The sequence below is a fragment of the Hibiscus syriacus genome, unplaced genomic scaffold (genome assembly GCF_006381635.1).
Source record: "Hibiscus syriacus cultivar Baekdansim isolate YM2019G1 unplaced genomic scaffold, ASM638163v2 tig00110330_pilon, whole genome shotgun sequence".
NCBI lineage: Eukaryota > Viridiplantae > Streptophyta > Magnoliopsida > Malvales > Malvaceae > Hibiscus > Hibiscus syriacus.
Window position 1 is genome coordinate 43,555 of NW_024062686.1, and position 15,904 is coordinate 59,458.

The following is a 15,904-nucleotide window of genomic DNA, read 5'->3' on the forward strand; positions in this document are numbered from 1 at the left end:
GAACCACCGTGTATTAGAACACCTCCGTCGACAAATTCATATCGCCGACAAAATTTTTACTATTCACGTGAATATTAATGAATAGTAACCTCGCAAAAAATTGATAAAATTCACAACCAAAAGCTTTGATACCAGTTGTTTGGAAATAAACGAGTAACATGTAATTTCCCTATAACCAGATTAGTGAGAATGCGAAATAAAAATGGAAAAATAATACCCAAAAAATTGATAACGGAGTTCAGCCAATTGTGTCTACGTCTCCGGACTGCTGCAGATCTTTTACTAAGAGAGAAAATTTACAGGTGTTTACAAAACACTCACTACTCACAAGAAAGCTCTCTAGTATTGGGAGTAAAACGTAATTTTGTTAGAATTCCCATTTGATTTTTGTTATTTATTATTGTTAATTGTTAGTATTAACCTAATTATTATCATTAGTACTACTTCTCAATATTAGTTATGGGTTTTTGTTATTATATATATTCATTTTGGGGTTTGATATTATCGTATTATATATATATAGAGAGAGAGAGAAGGGTCTTTTGTTACGATATATTAAATAAATATTAAACATACATATAATGTTTAAAAACATGTAATACATATACTCGATAGGCCAAAGAGAAGTACGCTGAACTGAAGCAATCTTAATCGAACCCGACTTTTATAAAGGGATATTGGCATTGGGACAACAACAACTCGAAATGGCCAAACTTAATTGGCTTTTTGCACTTGAAAAGAAAATAGACCTCTCGACGTGGGATCCAGCAAAAATATTTCAAATGTTGGACAATGTGGTGTGGAGGAAAAGATGAAACACACAACAGAAATGTGAGAAAAATTGGAGCAACATACGGCTAATGAGATGACGGATCCAAATTCAAACAAGAAGAAAGAGTAGAGAAAGAGAAGGGAAAAAACCCAAAAGCACTATTGAAAGTGGGATCCCAGGAACTAGAAATCAAGGTAGCTTTGGACTGGATAAGTAGCTGAACAAGTAATTGTGATGAGATCACAAGTACATCTTTTTCGAGGCAACATGCTCTTTGAACGATCTCAAGTTGACTGCAAATTCGGAATGGATGTTTCGATACCACGGTTGAACGCTTCAAGCTTATTACTACTTCTGAAGTTGACATATCAACAATTTTAAAGAATCATTGCTCAAATGGTCTGAGATGAGAATCAAACATCTGACAAGTAAATATAAAATTAATTTATATCTAAATTAAATTCTGCAACTCACATCCAAGCATCGGTTCTAGCCTAGTGGCCGGGCGGTGTGATTTATAACCTGTTAAACGCAGGTTTGATTCCCACACATCCCATTCCCATGAATTTTTCTTTTCTTGCTAATTTTGCATCCAATCTGATGGTGACATATGGCAACATTTGATTGGGTGAAAAATAAAATAATTAAATTTAAAAATATCCTCCATTCATATTGTAACACGTGTCATAATACGATTAGATGATTAATTTTATTTTAATTTATTCAAATTATGATTAATTTAATAGAATATATAACTAAGAGTGACCAAATATGTAATTAATCCAATTTTACTAACAGCCATGTCGTTAACTGTTGACGGTGAGTGGCCTGATTGAAAAAAATTTAAAAATCATTGTCAAAACAAAAAGGAACTATGGATGGGTGGTCACTGTTATAGTTTACCCTAAAAATAATTTATCTAGAAATTGAGAACCTAACGTCACCGACTCCGTCATAAAATGGGAAGAAGACTTAAGAAGGCAAAATTCAGCAATAACAACTTTAATTAAGCTGGCCGTACACGAATTTTCTAACAATGACGCGTTTTAGAAACTCTGCAGAACGCCATCGTCAGCTCGGTTTGCCCCCATAAAATCCCAGTTCCTCCGAGCAAAAATCTTAAATTTCACAAGCAAAAATGGCTTCCATCTACAGCTGTAGGGAGTGCGGAACGGACCTGAACCTAAGAACAACCCATTTATTCCCTCCAGATTTCTACTTCGAGGCGGGAAACAAGGGCACCCTTTCTTTCGCCATGGTCGACGAGACCAAGTTCAAGTTCGAGAAAGAAGACAAGTTCAGGCCTTTCTTCGAGACCATTGATTACTGGGGAATCCAACGGAACAGAACCAAGATCAAGTGCAATAGCTGCGGGAAACTTGTGGGTCATGTTTATGATGACGGCCCTCCTCTCACGGATAGTCCCGGTCAATGGCATTTTGGGCCCAGTCAGGTGATCCCCAGAGCCCCTAGGTATCGGTTCAAGACCAAGACACTCAAGATCACCACTGAAACTTGAAGAATTTCTCGTGGTTGAAGTTTATGGGTTTTGTGGATAGTTTGAATGGCGGGTTTTCCTTTTGATGTGCTTATGTGTATGTATGTATGTATATCATATATGCCAAGTTCGATTACTCTATTCAATGAATATAATATATTTTTATACCAATTAAAGAAAACCCATCTCATCGTTCCCTTTAAATTTATCAGAATGATTACTAGTCAATACTTTTAGGTCCGGTTAATGTTGTATCGTTCTTAGGTTTTTGTTGGTTCAAATTCAGATATGAAACTAATGAACAGAACAGAAACTTAGTTCCAGTTTTGTCAAGTTTTTCCTACGGTATCAGGAAAGTCTCTTACCATAAAGAGATTTTTATTGGTATTCTCTGCAATTTGCCTTGCTCATCGCTGTCCTCATTCATCTGTTAAATATCAAAATCCAAACCATTAGAAGGATTTCGAGTCGAGGTTGCTGGTAGGTATGTGTTTGGTTGAACAAATTCAGTCTGCAATAAGGATTCTTTGTTCCAACTTGAAATTGCATCTACCAGTGAACTTTTAGTTGCATCCATGACCATGTATGCTGGTGACTGGTGAGGAACAAAACTCAGAACCAAGGAACACTGAAGAAAACAGTCATCGAAGCTGCAGCACCCCACAATCTGTTGGTAGGATGATCCGATACTCATTTAGCTTTATGACGAAATTCGTCACAGAAAACACTTATCACCTTACTGATTCATGTTGATCTGTTGATTATATAGCAATCATACTCATCCATTTGATTAGAAGAAATCATATCTAGCTGATTTTGTATTGGCATTAGAAAGCCAGGAGTCTGTTTTGGTAAAGTCTATAGCATGCCTAAACATGAGTTCGATAAGAGTCACTTGGTTAACTTTTCCGAGATCAATATTGTGCAATGTGTAGGAGGAAGATGACAAGAACTTCGAGGAGTCGCTAAGTGATGAAGATTACAACACTAAGCAGAACATCACAGCCCCAGCTAATAACAGCAAAGGCAATGGAAAGAACAATGAAGTTGGGTGGGGATAAAATGGTTTGTAAAATCTCTCTTCAATATATTGGCCCCTCTGATCATGATGAGAATAAATATTCAAAGGAAATCATACTATAAACAATCTCGGCACTAAATCTCTGTGTCATACAGTTTTCTTAAGGAAACATATGAAATTCCAGAAAATTTTGTTTGAGAAATCAGCAGATGAAAATAACAGAACTAAATCCTGCAGAGAATTGATACCATAGCAGGACATAGACATTGTCTTTGCAAAGTTGCAATACTCGGGCTTTTTATTTTCCCTAAAATACCCCCATATTCGACAAACCGGTGTTGGAACATATTGGTATACAACATTCATCCTGAGTTGGAAAAAGATGTTGCAAAATCTTAGCTCATCTTATGAAGTCGTAGTTAGTAGTTTAGAACAAGTTATAAAACGCCTTTATTCGTTGTACAATGTTGGTGGGACTCTAAGACCTGCTTTTCAAACATCATGTGCAGGTGGACAAAGAGCAAGTATGCCTACTTCAACCGACCAGCTGTTGAGTCTGCAGACAATCGAAGGTGATGAGCATCCACTTTTCTCGATTGACCAGATCTGATTTCACTAACACTGTTGAGAAGATTGTTGGTATTGTTGTTGGTAAAATAGTGTGATGTAGAGAAATTGTTTGCATCTCACATCACTGACATACAAGTTTGGTGGAGGGTTTTGAAAAAAAAATCAACAATATTAAGACTTTCACTTATGTCGAGTGTAAATTAATTGATCGTATGCATAGAGGCATCCATTTTGCACCCTCCATTACTGATCGTATGCATAGAGGCATCCATTTTGCACCCTCCATTACTGATCATATGCAAGAATAGAGGTTTTATTTTGTTACAGCCAATCAACTACTAATTATGCATGTTCACTTCATGCAATGTAAGATGAACTGTTACTGATGCAGAGATAGGGATGGTAGACGGGTGGGTAGATATGGATACTCTTTTTTTCATCTTTATATCTACCTAATATTTTGTATTTACCACCTACCAATTATTTATTATAGGTAAAATATTTAAATCTACATCCGTCCACGTGGGTATATTTTCAAATTGATCCCTACATCTATTACCCAACTAGATATCCACCGTCCATTTGGTATCCGTCTCTATTCACCTATATTTATCAATTTGAGATAAGAGAAACAATTGTCTTCTACAAACTCTATATCCTAATATTTGGTTAAATTACAAGTTATGTCTTATAAAATCTTAAGATTTATAAAATAATCTTTAAAATTGTACCTAAATTCATAATGGTTCAAAATTTATATGATGGGTAGTTAGTGGGCGGCAGTAACGGAGCCTAACTAAATATTGACATGGGTCAAAATATTGGACTATTTAGAAAAATATAAAGAGTTATTAGGTATTTATAATTAAAATTAATCACAAACCAAACGACATCAGTGATTAAGGGATTGTTGTTATCCTTGAGATCTTAAGTTCGAGCACTGTGCATGTAGGGGTTGAGCGTTTATTGTTAAATAGTTGATAGTCTTTGTACATATATTACCTTGTGCTCACCCTAAATTTATATAATAAAAAAACTCAAAATTCACAAGATAACACCTAATTTATCTAATATTTAAACTTACAATGACCTAAATTGTTATTAAACCAAAATTTTTGAGAACACGGAAATATTCTTCTTTAGTTCGATCCTTACTTAATAAAATATTCAATAAATTCTTATATTTTTTAATTTAAATATTTATTTTTACATGAACCAAAATACTATTAGACTAAAATTATATCAAATATATAAATTTTAACAGGGTCGAAGCCCCTTTGGACCCTCACTAAGCTCCGCCCCTGGTAGGCGGGCGGATGTGGGTGGGTAAGATCTCAAACCCATCAATTACCCACTATCAACAGAGGTATGGTTTTTTACAGTCACACCCGTCACTACTCACTAAACTTATACCTATCCCAAGATACAAAATCTACGAAATTATATCCGTGTCCCTATGCAAGCAACAACAAGCATGTTTTCAAATGCAAATCTTCCTTTGCTTCGCTGGAATTCATGTTCCATGTTCGCCAGCACTGCATTTTCTTATCACATACAGGAATATCTTGAAGCCATGCGTACTTATCTTTTTTTTAAAAATGAATCGCTTTAATATTTTAGAGATATTTTGCGAACATGGTCGGTTCGTGATTGGCCGGTGCAGCCTGATACCCTCCTCGGCTCTATCTTATCGGTTCAAGTTCATTGATAATGTTTAAAGAATAAAATAAGCAAAATTATCCAATCTGAAAAACAACCTCAGATAAAACAAAGATATTGATTTTGTTTAACTTTTAATTTTACTATGCACGATTATAAATCCACATTCCATAGAATAAATATCCTATATTATTATGGTATGTAAAGTAAAAACATCCCAAAAATATATATTTGAAACTTAAATTAAATAAATATTTTTAATTGGTCTAGTGGGATGAGGCACTAGGTCCTTTAAATAAGGTCAAGGGTTCGAATCATGGCGTTTACGAAGGGAACAAATTGGATTTGGAGAATCGCCTTTACTTCTACAGTATCTGATATGAATTAATCAGTTAATAGACTAGATATCATTGATTAATTAATTTTAAAAAAATGGAAAAACTTCCTACGGAAATGGTAGCCGAAATGGTCAGCTATGAATGAATGGAAAAACAAAACCCGACAGGAACAACTCAGCTATGAGTTCTTATCCTTCTAACGATGTGGACAGGGAGGGGACTGAAAATTCTTTAATTTTAATCTCTCTCACATTTCACGATGATAAAGTATCATATTTCGAGTCGAAAATGACGAAAAAGGAAGCAAATTGTATACTTCCATTTCATGCTAATCATGTAATGGATCTAAGTGATTTAAGATATTATAGGTTTTTAACTTAGGGTTAATTTTTGGGAGTTGTGAAGTGATTTAGATAAAGTCTAGATTGTATATTAGCAATTAATTAATTAATTAATTTAAAAACATATATATACATATTATGTGAGTGGTTAACCTTTATCGTTTATCCATTCAAAAAAAAGGGAAAAAAGAAGAAGACGAAATCAATCATTCGAATTCTCTTGTTTCTTTTTCATGAAGGAAGTATTCGAATTCTAACACCTGTATTCTGTTGGTCACCGGAACCTTGTTTCCAATTCAACAATTACCCGAAGCGAAGAAAGGGGAAAAAGAATGGATTTTTACGGACGCCCACCTCGTTTTTCTTTGTCACCATGTTCTTCGTTTGGAGATTTGATTGGAAATGTGAAAGTTTTTTGCAATTTCGCTGTTTCCGCCATCATTGGGAACATTTTCTCTGCCATCTTAACATTTTTCTTTGCATTAGGTTGGTTCTCTTCTCTCATCTTCTTTCTTTTCCTCCATTTTCCCCTTATCAAATCTTCTGTGGGAATCATAATTTTTTTTCATTGAAAGCCTTTTGATTGTTAAGCAGTTTGGAAGTACTGCCTTCTAGTTCTTAGAATTTAACGTGTAAGAATATTTTGGTGCCTTAAGGTAATTTGTTATGATCAAAATTTTGCTGATGAGATTGATTGTCTGCAGTTGGCACATTGTTAGGGGCCATGACGGGGGCTTTGATAGGGCAAGAGACGGAGAGTGGGTTCGTTCGAGGGGCTGCTGTTGGGGCTATATCTGGAGCTGTTTTCTCGATCGAAGTCTTCGAATCTTCTCTTATTCTTTGGCAATCCGACGAATCTGGGATCTTATGCTTGCTTTACTTGGTGAGCAGTTTTATTTATTGCCCTGGGTTTTACGGGCTCCATTGTTAATTTCTAAGTTAATAGAAAGAGGGATTAGGAACAAGAAACCTTGATTGTTCTAAATCGATAAGTTTATGTTTCCATCTCTAATTCTAATTATAATCCTTCTAGCTTTATAGTCAAATCTAACTTGTTTTCCTGCAAATCCTGCAGGTTGATGTCATTGCTAGCCTTCTAAGTGGGAGGCTTGTTCGGGAACGAATTGGTCCGGCAATGCTGAGCGCTGTTCAAAGTCAGGTAATATGCTCTACAATATGTTAATAGTTTTTATGCTAGAAAATGATGGTTCCATAAAATGGCAATTTGCTTATGATTTCAGCTTATGTTATCAGATGGGAGCTGCTGGAACAACTTTCGAGGAGGTCCAGAACATCTTTGACACCAGTGGTACGAGAGGATTGGCTGGAGATCTGGTTGAAAAAATCCCCAAGATAATAATCAGAAACAATGACAATGCAGATGCAGCCGGGGAGAAAGTTCCTTGTTCGGTTTGCCTTCAGGTTCAACCATAATCTATCTCGATTCTACCCTAGTCGTGGTAATAAAACTAGTTGCATAAGAAGCTTATTTGATTGACATTTGGAGTTGTCCTTATCATTTATGCAGGACTTTCAGATTGGAGAAACTGTTCGGAGTTTGCCGCAGTGCAATCACATGTTCCACCTGCCTTGCATAGATAAGTGGCTTCTTAGTCATGGTTCTTGTCCATTGTGCAGAAGGGATCTGTTTCTTTAACTGTAGAATTAAGAAAAAGCTATTTGTATTCTATTTATACGGTCTGACTTGCCGGGGCTTGTATATTGTTAATAATATGCTTACCTACTCTGTTTTTCTGACTATTCCATATTCATCTTATTGTGGTATCAAACTCCTAATCGCCTATCTTTCTATGTTGACTCCCCTTTTGTGAATGGCTGTTGTAAACCGAGTTGGCATGCCGGTATTACAGTTCTCGTTAGTTTTCATCCTGGATTGAGACCTCTGTTGTTTTACTAAGAATCATAGTGAAGATAATACAGTGTTTTGTGTCAATGATTATTGTTTTCTTTGTAAATATAAGTTCATCAGAGGAACGCCGATGCTGTGGGAATTAATCTTTTCGGGTCCTGACTTTGTACAGATATCGGTCAGAACATGTTTTAGGGTCGGGCCACTCATCTCCCACTGAATAGAAGAGAGCATCCTCAACCATTAGCTACGACATATTTGAAGCACGGAGAAAGGTTAAGCTTCATTTTGCCCTTAAAATCTTCCCGACAATATTATTGCATAACAATCAGCATCAACAGTACCATCAGTATCGGACTTTTTAGTTTCGGAATTGCAATGATCATAGTTCGATTCACAACAATCTCAAATTAAATCAAGAAACGACATTGAGAGATAGTGTTGTGTTGGTTTCTCAGTGCAACGATGCATGATAATGCAGATAGTAATATGATTTTAAGATCCGAAAAAGTTGATCAACTGTGATACTTTAGCCAGCCAGCCAGCCAGATATCACATTAAAATCTTGATAACATTTATGATTGGCAGCAATGGCAGATGGCATCCCAACAAAGACTGTCTGATTGCAGATTGTTGTACTACTAAAGTACATTAACAAGTGTTTCACCTACCTTTTCCAATGCTTTCATTTGTGCTGCAAAGACAGCAATTCTGTTTCCCATTAACCATGTGATCAGGTTCACAAGATTCATTTCAAGATTGTGCCATCATATTTGGCAGTCGAAGTTCATGAAAACTATATGAATATTAAGCAACATACCTTTTGGAAAGTAACTTATTCCTCAGAATCTAGCACCGCAATAATAAGAAAACAAAGATGTGATGTAGGGAACAGCAGAGACCCTGATGGGTTTTTGTTGATTTTTCTCGTCTGTTTTGATTACATGTCAGCTTTGAACTCAAGAACATGTAGATTCCATGCCTCCTTTTCTTCTTCCAACACATGTAAATTTTGATGTATTCTTTGGCCTATGTTCCGTCTCAAGAGAAGACCAAGTCCATGATAACATGGAGAGGGAGTCCATGATGACATAGCTCCCTTTAGTCAAGGAATTTGTTCAGATAACATAAGAAAAGTAAACCAAATCTTTATGAAAATGGGCCAATGGAAGAAATTATTTGATTTAGCAGTTTGGGGTAGAACATTACTCATCTATCACATGGATGGCCAACAGATTTTTTCTAGAAGGTTTGCAAACACCTGATCATGTTCATGGTCCTAAGAAAATGTGAGTACTTCTTATCATTGCCATTTTAGCTGCCTTGCTGCTGGGATTTTCCTTCTTGTTCTTCTTTGCAGAAGAAAGCTTAGACGAAGATGGATCCGTGAAGGTAAAGGTTAAACAACTTAGACCACATATGTGTTTTTCCTTTAATACCACCAGTTTTGCCTCAAGAGTCAAGTTCTGTAGAACCAGTCATTATTCTTAATGAAAAATAGTTCTTCCATTGAATTGATTGCTTCTTGTTTCATGATATCTTTATACAATTACGAAGTCTGAAAGCTGAGAAATTGAAGTTGAGGCGTTTCCTAATGGAGGAGCTGGAGAAGCTACCAAAAATTTTAGTGCGGAGTGTTTGTCGGGATCAGGTTCATTGGGCAATGTCTATAACGGAACATTTGACAGTGAAAGTACATTAGCAATCAAGAGAGCTCGCACGAAATCGTACCAGTGTTGAAGAATTTAGAAATGGTTAGCAGCCTTACGTATTATACTCCGGTACTTTAGTTTAAAACAGCACAAGTAATTTACTTAATTACCTTGTTTTTACTGGTTTCTTGAAACAGAAGTTAGGCTTCTTTCGAAAGTAAATTATCTGAATCCCGTAGGTTTGGTGAGGTTTTGTGAAGAAACCTGTACGTATATTGAGCATCAAATTGTTGATTAATGAATCGTCTAAAGTAATGCTAAGAACCTAAACTCTTTTTTTTTACTTTATTTGAAACAGGACCAAAAGTTGCAAAAAATTTGGTTTACGAATACGAACCATTGGTTCTTTACTTGTGTATATAGGTTTTAAAAACTAGAAGAAAATGAAACACTAATTTCTGCTTATATTTGGCGTGTAGGAAGAGGTGGCAATTGGAATTTGGAGCTGCTAATGGTAGATTTCCCATAGAAAAATTGGTTTAAATTTTGAGATAAAAATGCTCTTTTATTTTTGTTTTATTTTTACAGGAATAGCTCACTTGCATGATGGGATTAAGCCAATCATAATCCACCGAGATATTAAACCTTCATATTGTGCAAGTTTCCATTTGAGTCCCTTTAGTGATGCTTATAGCTTTGGTGTTATACTTTCTGCAACTTATTGTTGCCTGGCAGGCTGTGGATTCCGCTGGAAGTCACCCTTATTATCATACCATTGACTGGGTTAGTTTTTTTTTCCCCAATCAATTATAACTTTGCCTTGCTGTTGTTAGTAAGCTGACAATTCAGACACTAAACATGTGCTAAAGTAAGCTGTTGAAAATGCAGGCAAGGCCGAGTATGGAAAAGGGCAACATTGAAGAAATTCTTAATACTACTCTTTTATCCGGAGCTTGCAACATGGAAATGATGCAGACAATGGGTGAACTTGGTCTATGATGTGTGGCAAAAACGCCTAAAAACCGTCCTATAACGACTCAGGCCTGGCAAGAACTGAAAAATACACTTTATCAACTCGATCAACGAACACTCATTGAGAAGTTTGAGAACCACCAACTCCTCATTTCTTCAACCAACTGAACAAGAAAAAACAATGATCTCAAACAGTTACAAATTGTTGAAATGCAACTCTCTTTAGCATCAAACTAAGATCATTAATACTTACAATCATCCAAATACAATAGCTTTCCACAAACACGATTCCCGAGCAAGCTGCTCGGGCGACTTATTTATGAAACTCCGTATGTGAGAAATGCAACATAAGGTGTTATATAACCAGATTCTTTTACGGGCTTTTCCATGTCTCAGTCACTTCAACCCCATAGATAAGAACTCATTTCATCTACATAGCTTGGTTCACCTTCATCTTCCTTCTCCGGTGCCTTAGCAGTTTCGCAATGAGTCACGAGGTCGGCATACATTTTTACATAAGCCTTTGAAAACTCAACCAAGGATTCAAAAACCGAATAAAATCCTGTTTGGAATCCTTTCACTGTTATCTGCTGTGTTTCTTCGATGACAGTTTGGTGTTTTAATTTCTCGGTATCTACTCTTTTCCTGAATGTATCCAACAGATTTTTCCGTTCTGCCAAATACTCGATCCGACTCCGAACATTTACTTCTAATTCCTGCTCAGATAATTTTGAACTGAGAACCCTATGCTCTGTTCTCTGGAATGCCAAGACCTTCCTCTCAAGTTCTTTGGCAAGTCCATCGACCTTCCTCTTCTGTTTTTGTTCTTCACCCTGTTGAACCCAAAGTGCGTGCATATCCTTTCCGAAGCTTTTCAATGCCCGAACAACAGCTTCATTCGGCAACTTCTCCAAGCTAGCCAACCATTCAAGACAAGTTGCCAGTAATGGTGGTCCATCGACTGCTAATGCTGGGACGGAAGACCTCTTCTTGGGGCGTAATTCTACTTCAGGAGAAATGAACTTGGAAAGCCACCCGCTGAGAGCTTCAATGTATTCCTTCTGTGCAGATAAATATGCAGCAAAGCAAGAGCGCCAATTATGAAGTTCTTCCACAAGCTGAAGTGTAGCAAGCCGGTGAGAGTCGTTACAAAACTTTCCATAAGCAGGACAGTTGAAAGAGGTAACTTCAAACATGATTCGGTTTTGGGTTTCATGCAATTCCATCATTATCTTCCAGTTCCTCATTAGGCTGCAGAAAGAGAGAGCAATGAAGATTATCACAATGAAAAATCTACAACACATCTGAAATATTTATTTTTGTCATTTGCTTTCATACCCATGTAGCAGCTCAATAAGTTGCGGCTGCAACTCTTCATCCCTCAGTTTTTCAATCCTTTCGGAGATCGTTTCGGCACTTCGTATTGCAACCAAGATTCTGCTATGCAAGTCTTTCACTTCAGCTCTTGTTTTGTCTCCGGAGAAGAGGCCATCCCGTTTAGCAATGCGGTTTCTCATTTGAGAACATTTCTGGTCGTAAGTTTTCCTGGTCTGGTCTGCTGCCTGATTATAAGAAATATAAAATGTAGGAAGGTATTTACATAAGCTTGAGAAAACACGAACTTTCAATGAACTCAAGCACTCACAATAAAAGCAAGAGGATATAAGTAGATCAAGCAATACAACAGGGTGAAAGGAATCATTTCCTAAGGCATGTGTGTTCGAGAAAGAAGGAGAGAGAGTTCCCATTTTCGGGCCAGTGATAGACAAATGTGTCTATAGTACCTTCACTTCCTCATAGAGTTTCTTTTCCCAAGCATACAACCTTCCTAGAGTCAGTGAGTGGCTTCCAGATTCCATTCCTCCATAATCATCAAACATATCAGTCTTTAACTCTGTCCATGTAAAAGAACTTCTGGAACTGCATGAAACGAGGCTTTTGGAGGACGAAGATCGGGATAGCGGCGACCGGCTTGAAGTAATTGACCGGATAATTTTACTTGAGCTCTCTGCAGCCAGTCAGCGTGTTAAACTGTCATACAAATCGAAGTATGGCAAAAAAAATGACATGCACAGACCATGAAGTAAATAGATTGGGCATCCAAATAACCTCTCCTTTCTTATTCTGAGCCTAATTTGCAATAACAAGAATATGGAACCTTCAGTGCTCAATTTGCAAGAGGATGATACAAGAAAAACTAGATTATCTAAGAAAATCACGTGAGAATTAGAAGCATTTTCAAGAAACAGAAAATGATAAAGAGAAAGAGAAGATAACCCACCTTTGAATTCCTCCAAACCAGATTGCAGCTGAACTCTATTGGCCTCTAACATTCTACAAACATCCAAACCAGATTCATAAGCTCTAAGGAAATGGTCCTCAACATCCTTCAAAGCTTCCAACAACTCTCTCTCGTTTCTAGCTGTAGGTGTCTTAATCATTCTGAAACTATTCTTTTCACCTTGGCAAATATTTGCATCATGGCCATCACCATTACTCAAATTTGTACTCTTGTTCTTATTCTTACTCTCCCCATCACCATCATGATCAGCATTTGTTGCATTCTCGACCTTTCTCTCACCTTCTTCTTCCAGGTCAGGGATTCCCTCTTTCTCTCTCACCGCTCTCAATTCCTCCTGAGAACTGTCACTGAAGCTGCTCACTGCCCTTGTCCTCACCTCATCAAAAGGGTTGAAGAAATCCCAGGCAAACTCCTTCTCTGGCGATGGTATTGCTGGTGGAGCCTCTTCACCATAAAAATGCTCACAAATGACCCCATCTTCTTCCTCTTCTTCTGAGGATTCAAGACAACCCTCTTTACCTTGTTCAGTTCTTGGACCTTCCTCTTGTCCTTGATATTGACCCCCTCTCTTGAGAAAAACTGTTGAAAGAGAGGATTGACAGTGAATGGTCTCATGGGTGGGCTCGGTGGGTTTTTGCTGAAAGAACATGGAGTTTGCCATAGGGGTCTCAGTAGCTGGGAAAGTGATGAGGAAAGGAGAAGAAGGAGAGGAATGCCTAGCTACAAACAGTCTTATGGCAGCTGCAACCGCATAGAGAGACTGATTATACTTACATTGAGCATCTGCAAGAGCATACCTACGCTCCACAGCCAATTTCAGGAGGCGTTTTCTATCTTTACACAGTGACACCACACCATCTTCAACCTCTTTCTTTGAAGTGGCACACCCCATTTCTGAAATCCAAAGGTGATTCCTTTTGTGGAATTTAAAGTTGTGTTCTTGATTAGACAACAAATGCACTCGTTTTAACAAGAAAAGAAGTTTTCTGTTACCCCTTGAGAAAAGACTAGGTATTGGCTGTGACAGAAAAGTGTCTCGGAAAAGTTGCAGAGAATCACATCAGATAATGAAAAAACAAGAGTAAAACTAAGCCGCAACTCGGCTCACTGCCCTTGTGTTCGATAACGGAGATGCTTTGGGTTTCAAGTAGAGGTTTAACTAAAATAAACCTGATTAACCATTAGGGGGGGGGGGGGAATGAAGATGAGTATGCCAGAGGTGAGACAAAGTAACAAGCTTGTCTTTTTGCTACACTTTTGGCCTTTTAGACTTGAAAAGAATTGAAATCTCCATCCATTTCAATGAATGAAGATTGCTTTCTTTGGTGTGTATTTCCTGGAAATAGCTAATTTAACAATGCAGCTATTCCCCTAACCTTTTTCTTTCATAGGAAAGAGGTTTGTGGACATGGCAGAGATCTTTTAAAGACAAATGCTGGCAACCAATTCGCGAAGTGAGCAAAAAGAAAACTTTTTTTTTTTTGGATAAGCAAAAAGAAAACTTTTGTAACAGAGAGAAACTATACTAAGCACTAATTTTTGCTATGTTTTACTGTCCCAAGCCATGTGAAAAAAAATAAATCAAGCCCCACATTCACTAAATGCCACGGAAGATAATACATAGGTACGATGGCAATGACTTACAGCTCTACCAAAGGGCAGGGTACCCTTTTTACCCTTTTCTAAATGATATGATTATATAATAATACGGCACCTACAAAGCACCCAAACAATTAATAATTATTTGTTATGCATTGATCGATTAAATTTTATTAATCTAAGGTCCATTTGATGATATGGACTTCTCTGGGTTTTATAGAGTTGACGCCACAGAGGCAAAGCACATATCACCATTCACGTCTTTGCGGGGAAAATTGACATACGGCGGAAGGCGTGGATGTATTCTTCTTAAATTATTTGGTACTCCATTATTACCCGAACCTTAAAGCACAACAACTCACCCATCCCCTCCCCTATAAATACCCCCGAATGCAAACATTATATCACACAAATTATTTTCATATTCTTTCTTTTATCAAACTAAATAGATTTTATTATAGTTCTTAGAATATAAAATTATTTATTATTATATTATATTATATTTATTTTATACTTAATTATTTGACCAAAATTTTTTATACTAATAATTTTGTTTTATTGTGTACTGATTTAAATGGAAAGCGGTATCAAATATTGAGACATTTTTTCGAGATGCTAACAATATTAAATTGTGTTATTAAATTTACTGTGAATTTTTTTAATGTTTTAACATTAATTTATTTTTAAGTCCGTATATTATTTATTTAATTAGGCGTATTTCAACTATTGTAGTATTGTAGAGCACAAGGTTCTTAACCTTGAGGTCGTGGGATCGAGTCTCATGGAGGGCATTTCATAATTTGGAGGTCTCCTACGGAAGCTGCTCTCAACCTAGTGTTGGGGGCAGCCTACTATCTTACCTCCCCTTTACCCCATTACATATGGGAACAAGGGACAACCATTTTTTTTTGTAGTATTTTCGTTAACTTATACAACGTTCGAACTCTCCAACGATAACGATGTTGCTATGATGGTTGATTCTCATAATCAAAATTCAGATGCTGATACACATATATATACGAAATTTGTTGAAGTGTCTACGGTTTGTGGTATATCATTCTGCTCCCACTATGGGCTGGCTCAACAAGCTGATCAAGTTGACATCTCAACTACAATAATGTGTAATGATTTTAACGCCATAATGAAAAATCCACATCATGATACCATCCCATCAAATTCAATGGGGAGACATTCATCAGCAACTTATTATGATGCCTATCGAGGTGGCTCCACGAACAATCTGTATGGCAACGTCGCTTCCAGTTCAATGGGAAGGCAATCATCTGCCAATTTGTTTAACTTGAATATGA

General features: G+C 36.9%; 3 protein-coding genes and 1 long non-coding RNA gene across 5 annotated transcripts; 3 read left to right on the plus strand and 1 right to left on the minus strand.

Annotated features, from left to right (window-relative positions):
- The first annotated feature begins 1,783 nt into the window (after positions 1 to 1,783).
- On the plus strand, positions 1,784 to 2,476 carry LOC120118930. Its single transcript, XM_039138840.1, has one exon. It carries the CDS (start codon positions 1,911 to 1,913, stop codon positions 2,289 to 2,291), a length of 381 nt encoding a protein of 126 aa, XP_038994771.1. The 5' UTR covers positions 1,784 to 1,910; the 3' UTR covers positions 2,292 to 2,476.
- Positions 2,477 to 6,403: 3,927 nt separating this feature from the next.
- Positions 6,404 to 8,001, plus strand: LOC120118927 (NEP1-interacting protein 1-like). Its single transcript, XM_039138835.1, has 5 exons — positions 6,404 to 6,685; positions 6,904 to 7,082; positions 7,275 to 7,358; positions 7,454 to 7,621; positions 7,728 to 8,001. Exons 1-5 carry the CDS (start codon positions 6,532 to 6,534, stop codon positions 7,854 to 7,856), a joined length of 714 nt encoding a protein of 237 aa, XP_038994766.1. The 5' UTR covers positions 6,404 to 6,531; the 3' UTR covers positions 7,857 to 8,001.
- Positions 8,002 to 9,622: 1,621 nt separating this feature from the next.
- LOC120118932 lies at positions 9,623 to 10,824 on the plus strand. Its single transcript, XR_005515801.1, has 4 exons — positions 9,623 to 9,823; positions 10,201 to 10,235; positions 10,310 to 10,504; positions 10,610 to 10,824. It is a non-coding gene; the product is annotated as an uncharacterized LOC120118932 (long non-coding RNA).
- A 39-nt stretch (positions 10,825 to 10,863) lies between these two features.
- LOC120118924 (protein ALTERED PHOSPHATE STARVATION RESPONSE 1-like) lies at positions 10,864 to 14,462 on the minus strand. Of its 2 annotated transcripts, XM_039138833.1 has the most exons (5): positions 13,989 to 14,461; positions 12,975 to 13,889; positions 12,478 to 12,701; positions 12,032 to 12,255; positions 10,864 to 11,944 (listed from the first exon to the last, which is right to left on the minus strand). In XM_039138833.1, the coding sequence occupies exons 2-5, from the start codon at positions 13,885 to 13,887 to the stop codon at positions 11,095 to 11,097; spliced, it is 2,211 nt and encodes a 736-aa protein (XP_038994764.1). In that variant the 5' UTR covers positions 13,888 to 13,889; positions 13,989 to 14,461; the 3' UTR covers positions 10,864 to 11,094. The 2 variants fall into 2 exon arrangements, with proteins under 2 accessions (XP_038994764.1, XP_038994763.1); XM_039138832.1 differs by having other exon boundaries at positions 12,975 to 14,462.
- Between the last annotated feature and the right edge of the window lie 1,442 nt (positions 14,463 to 15,904).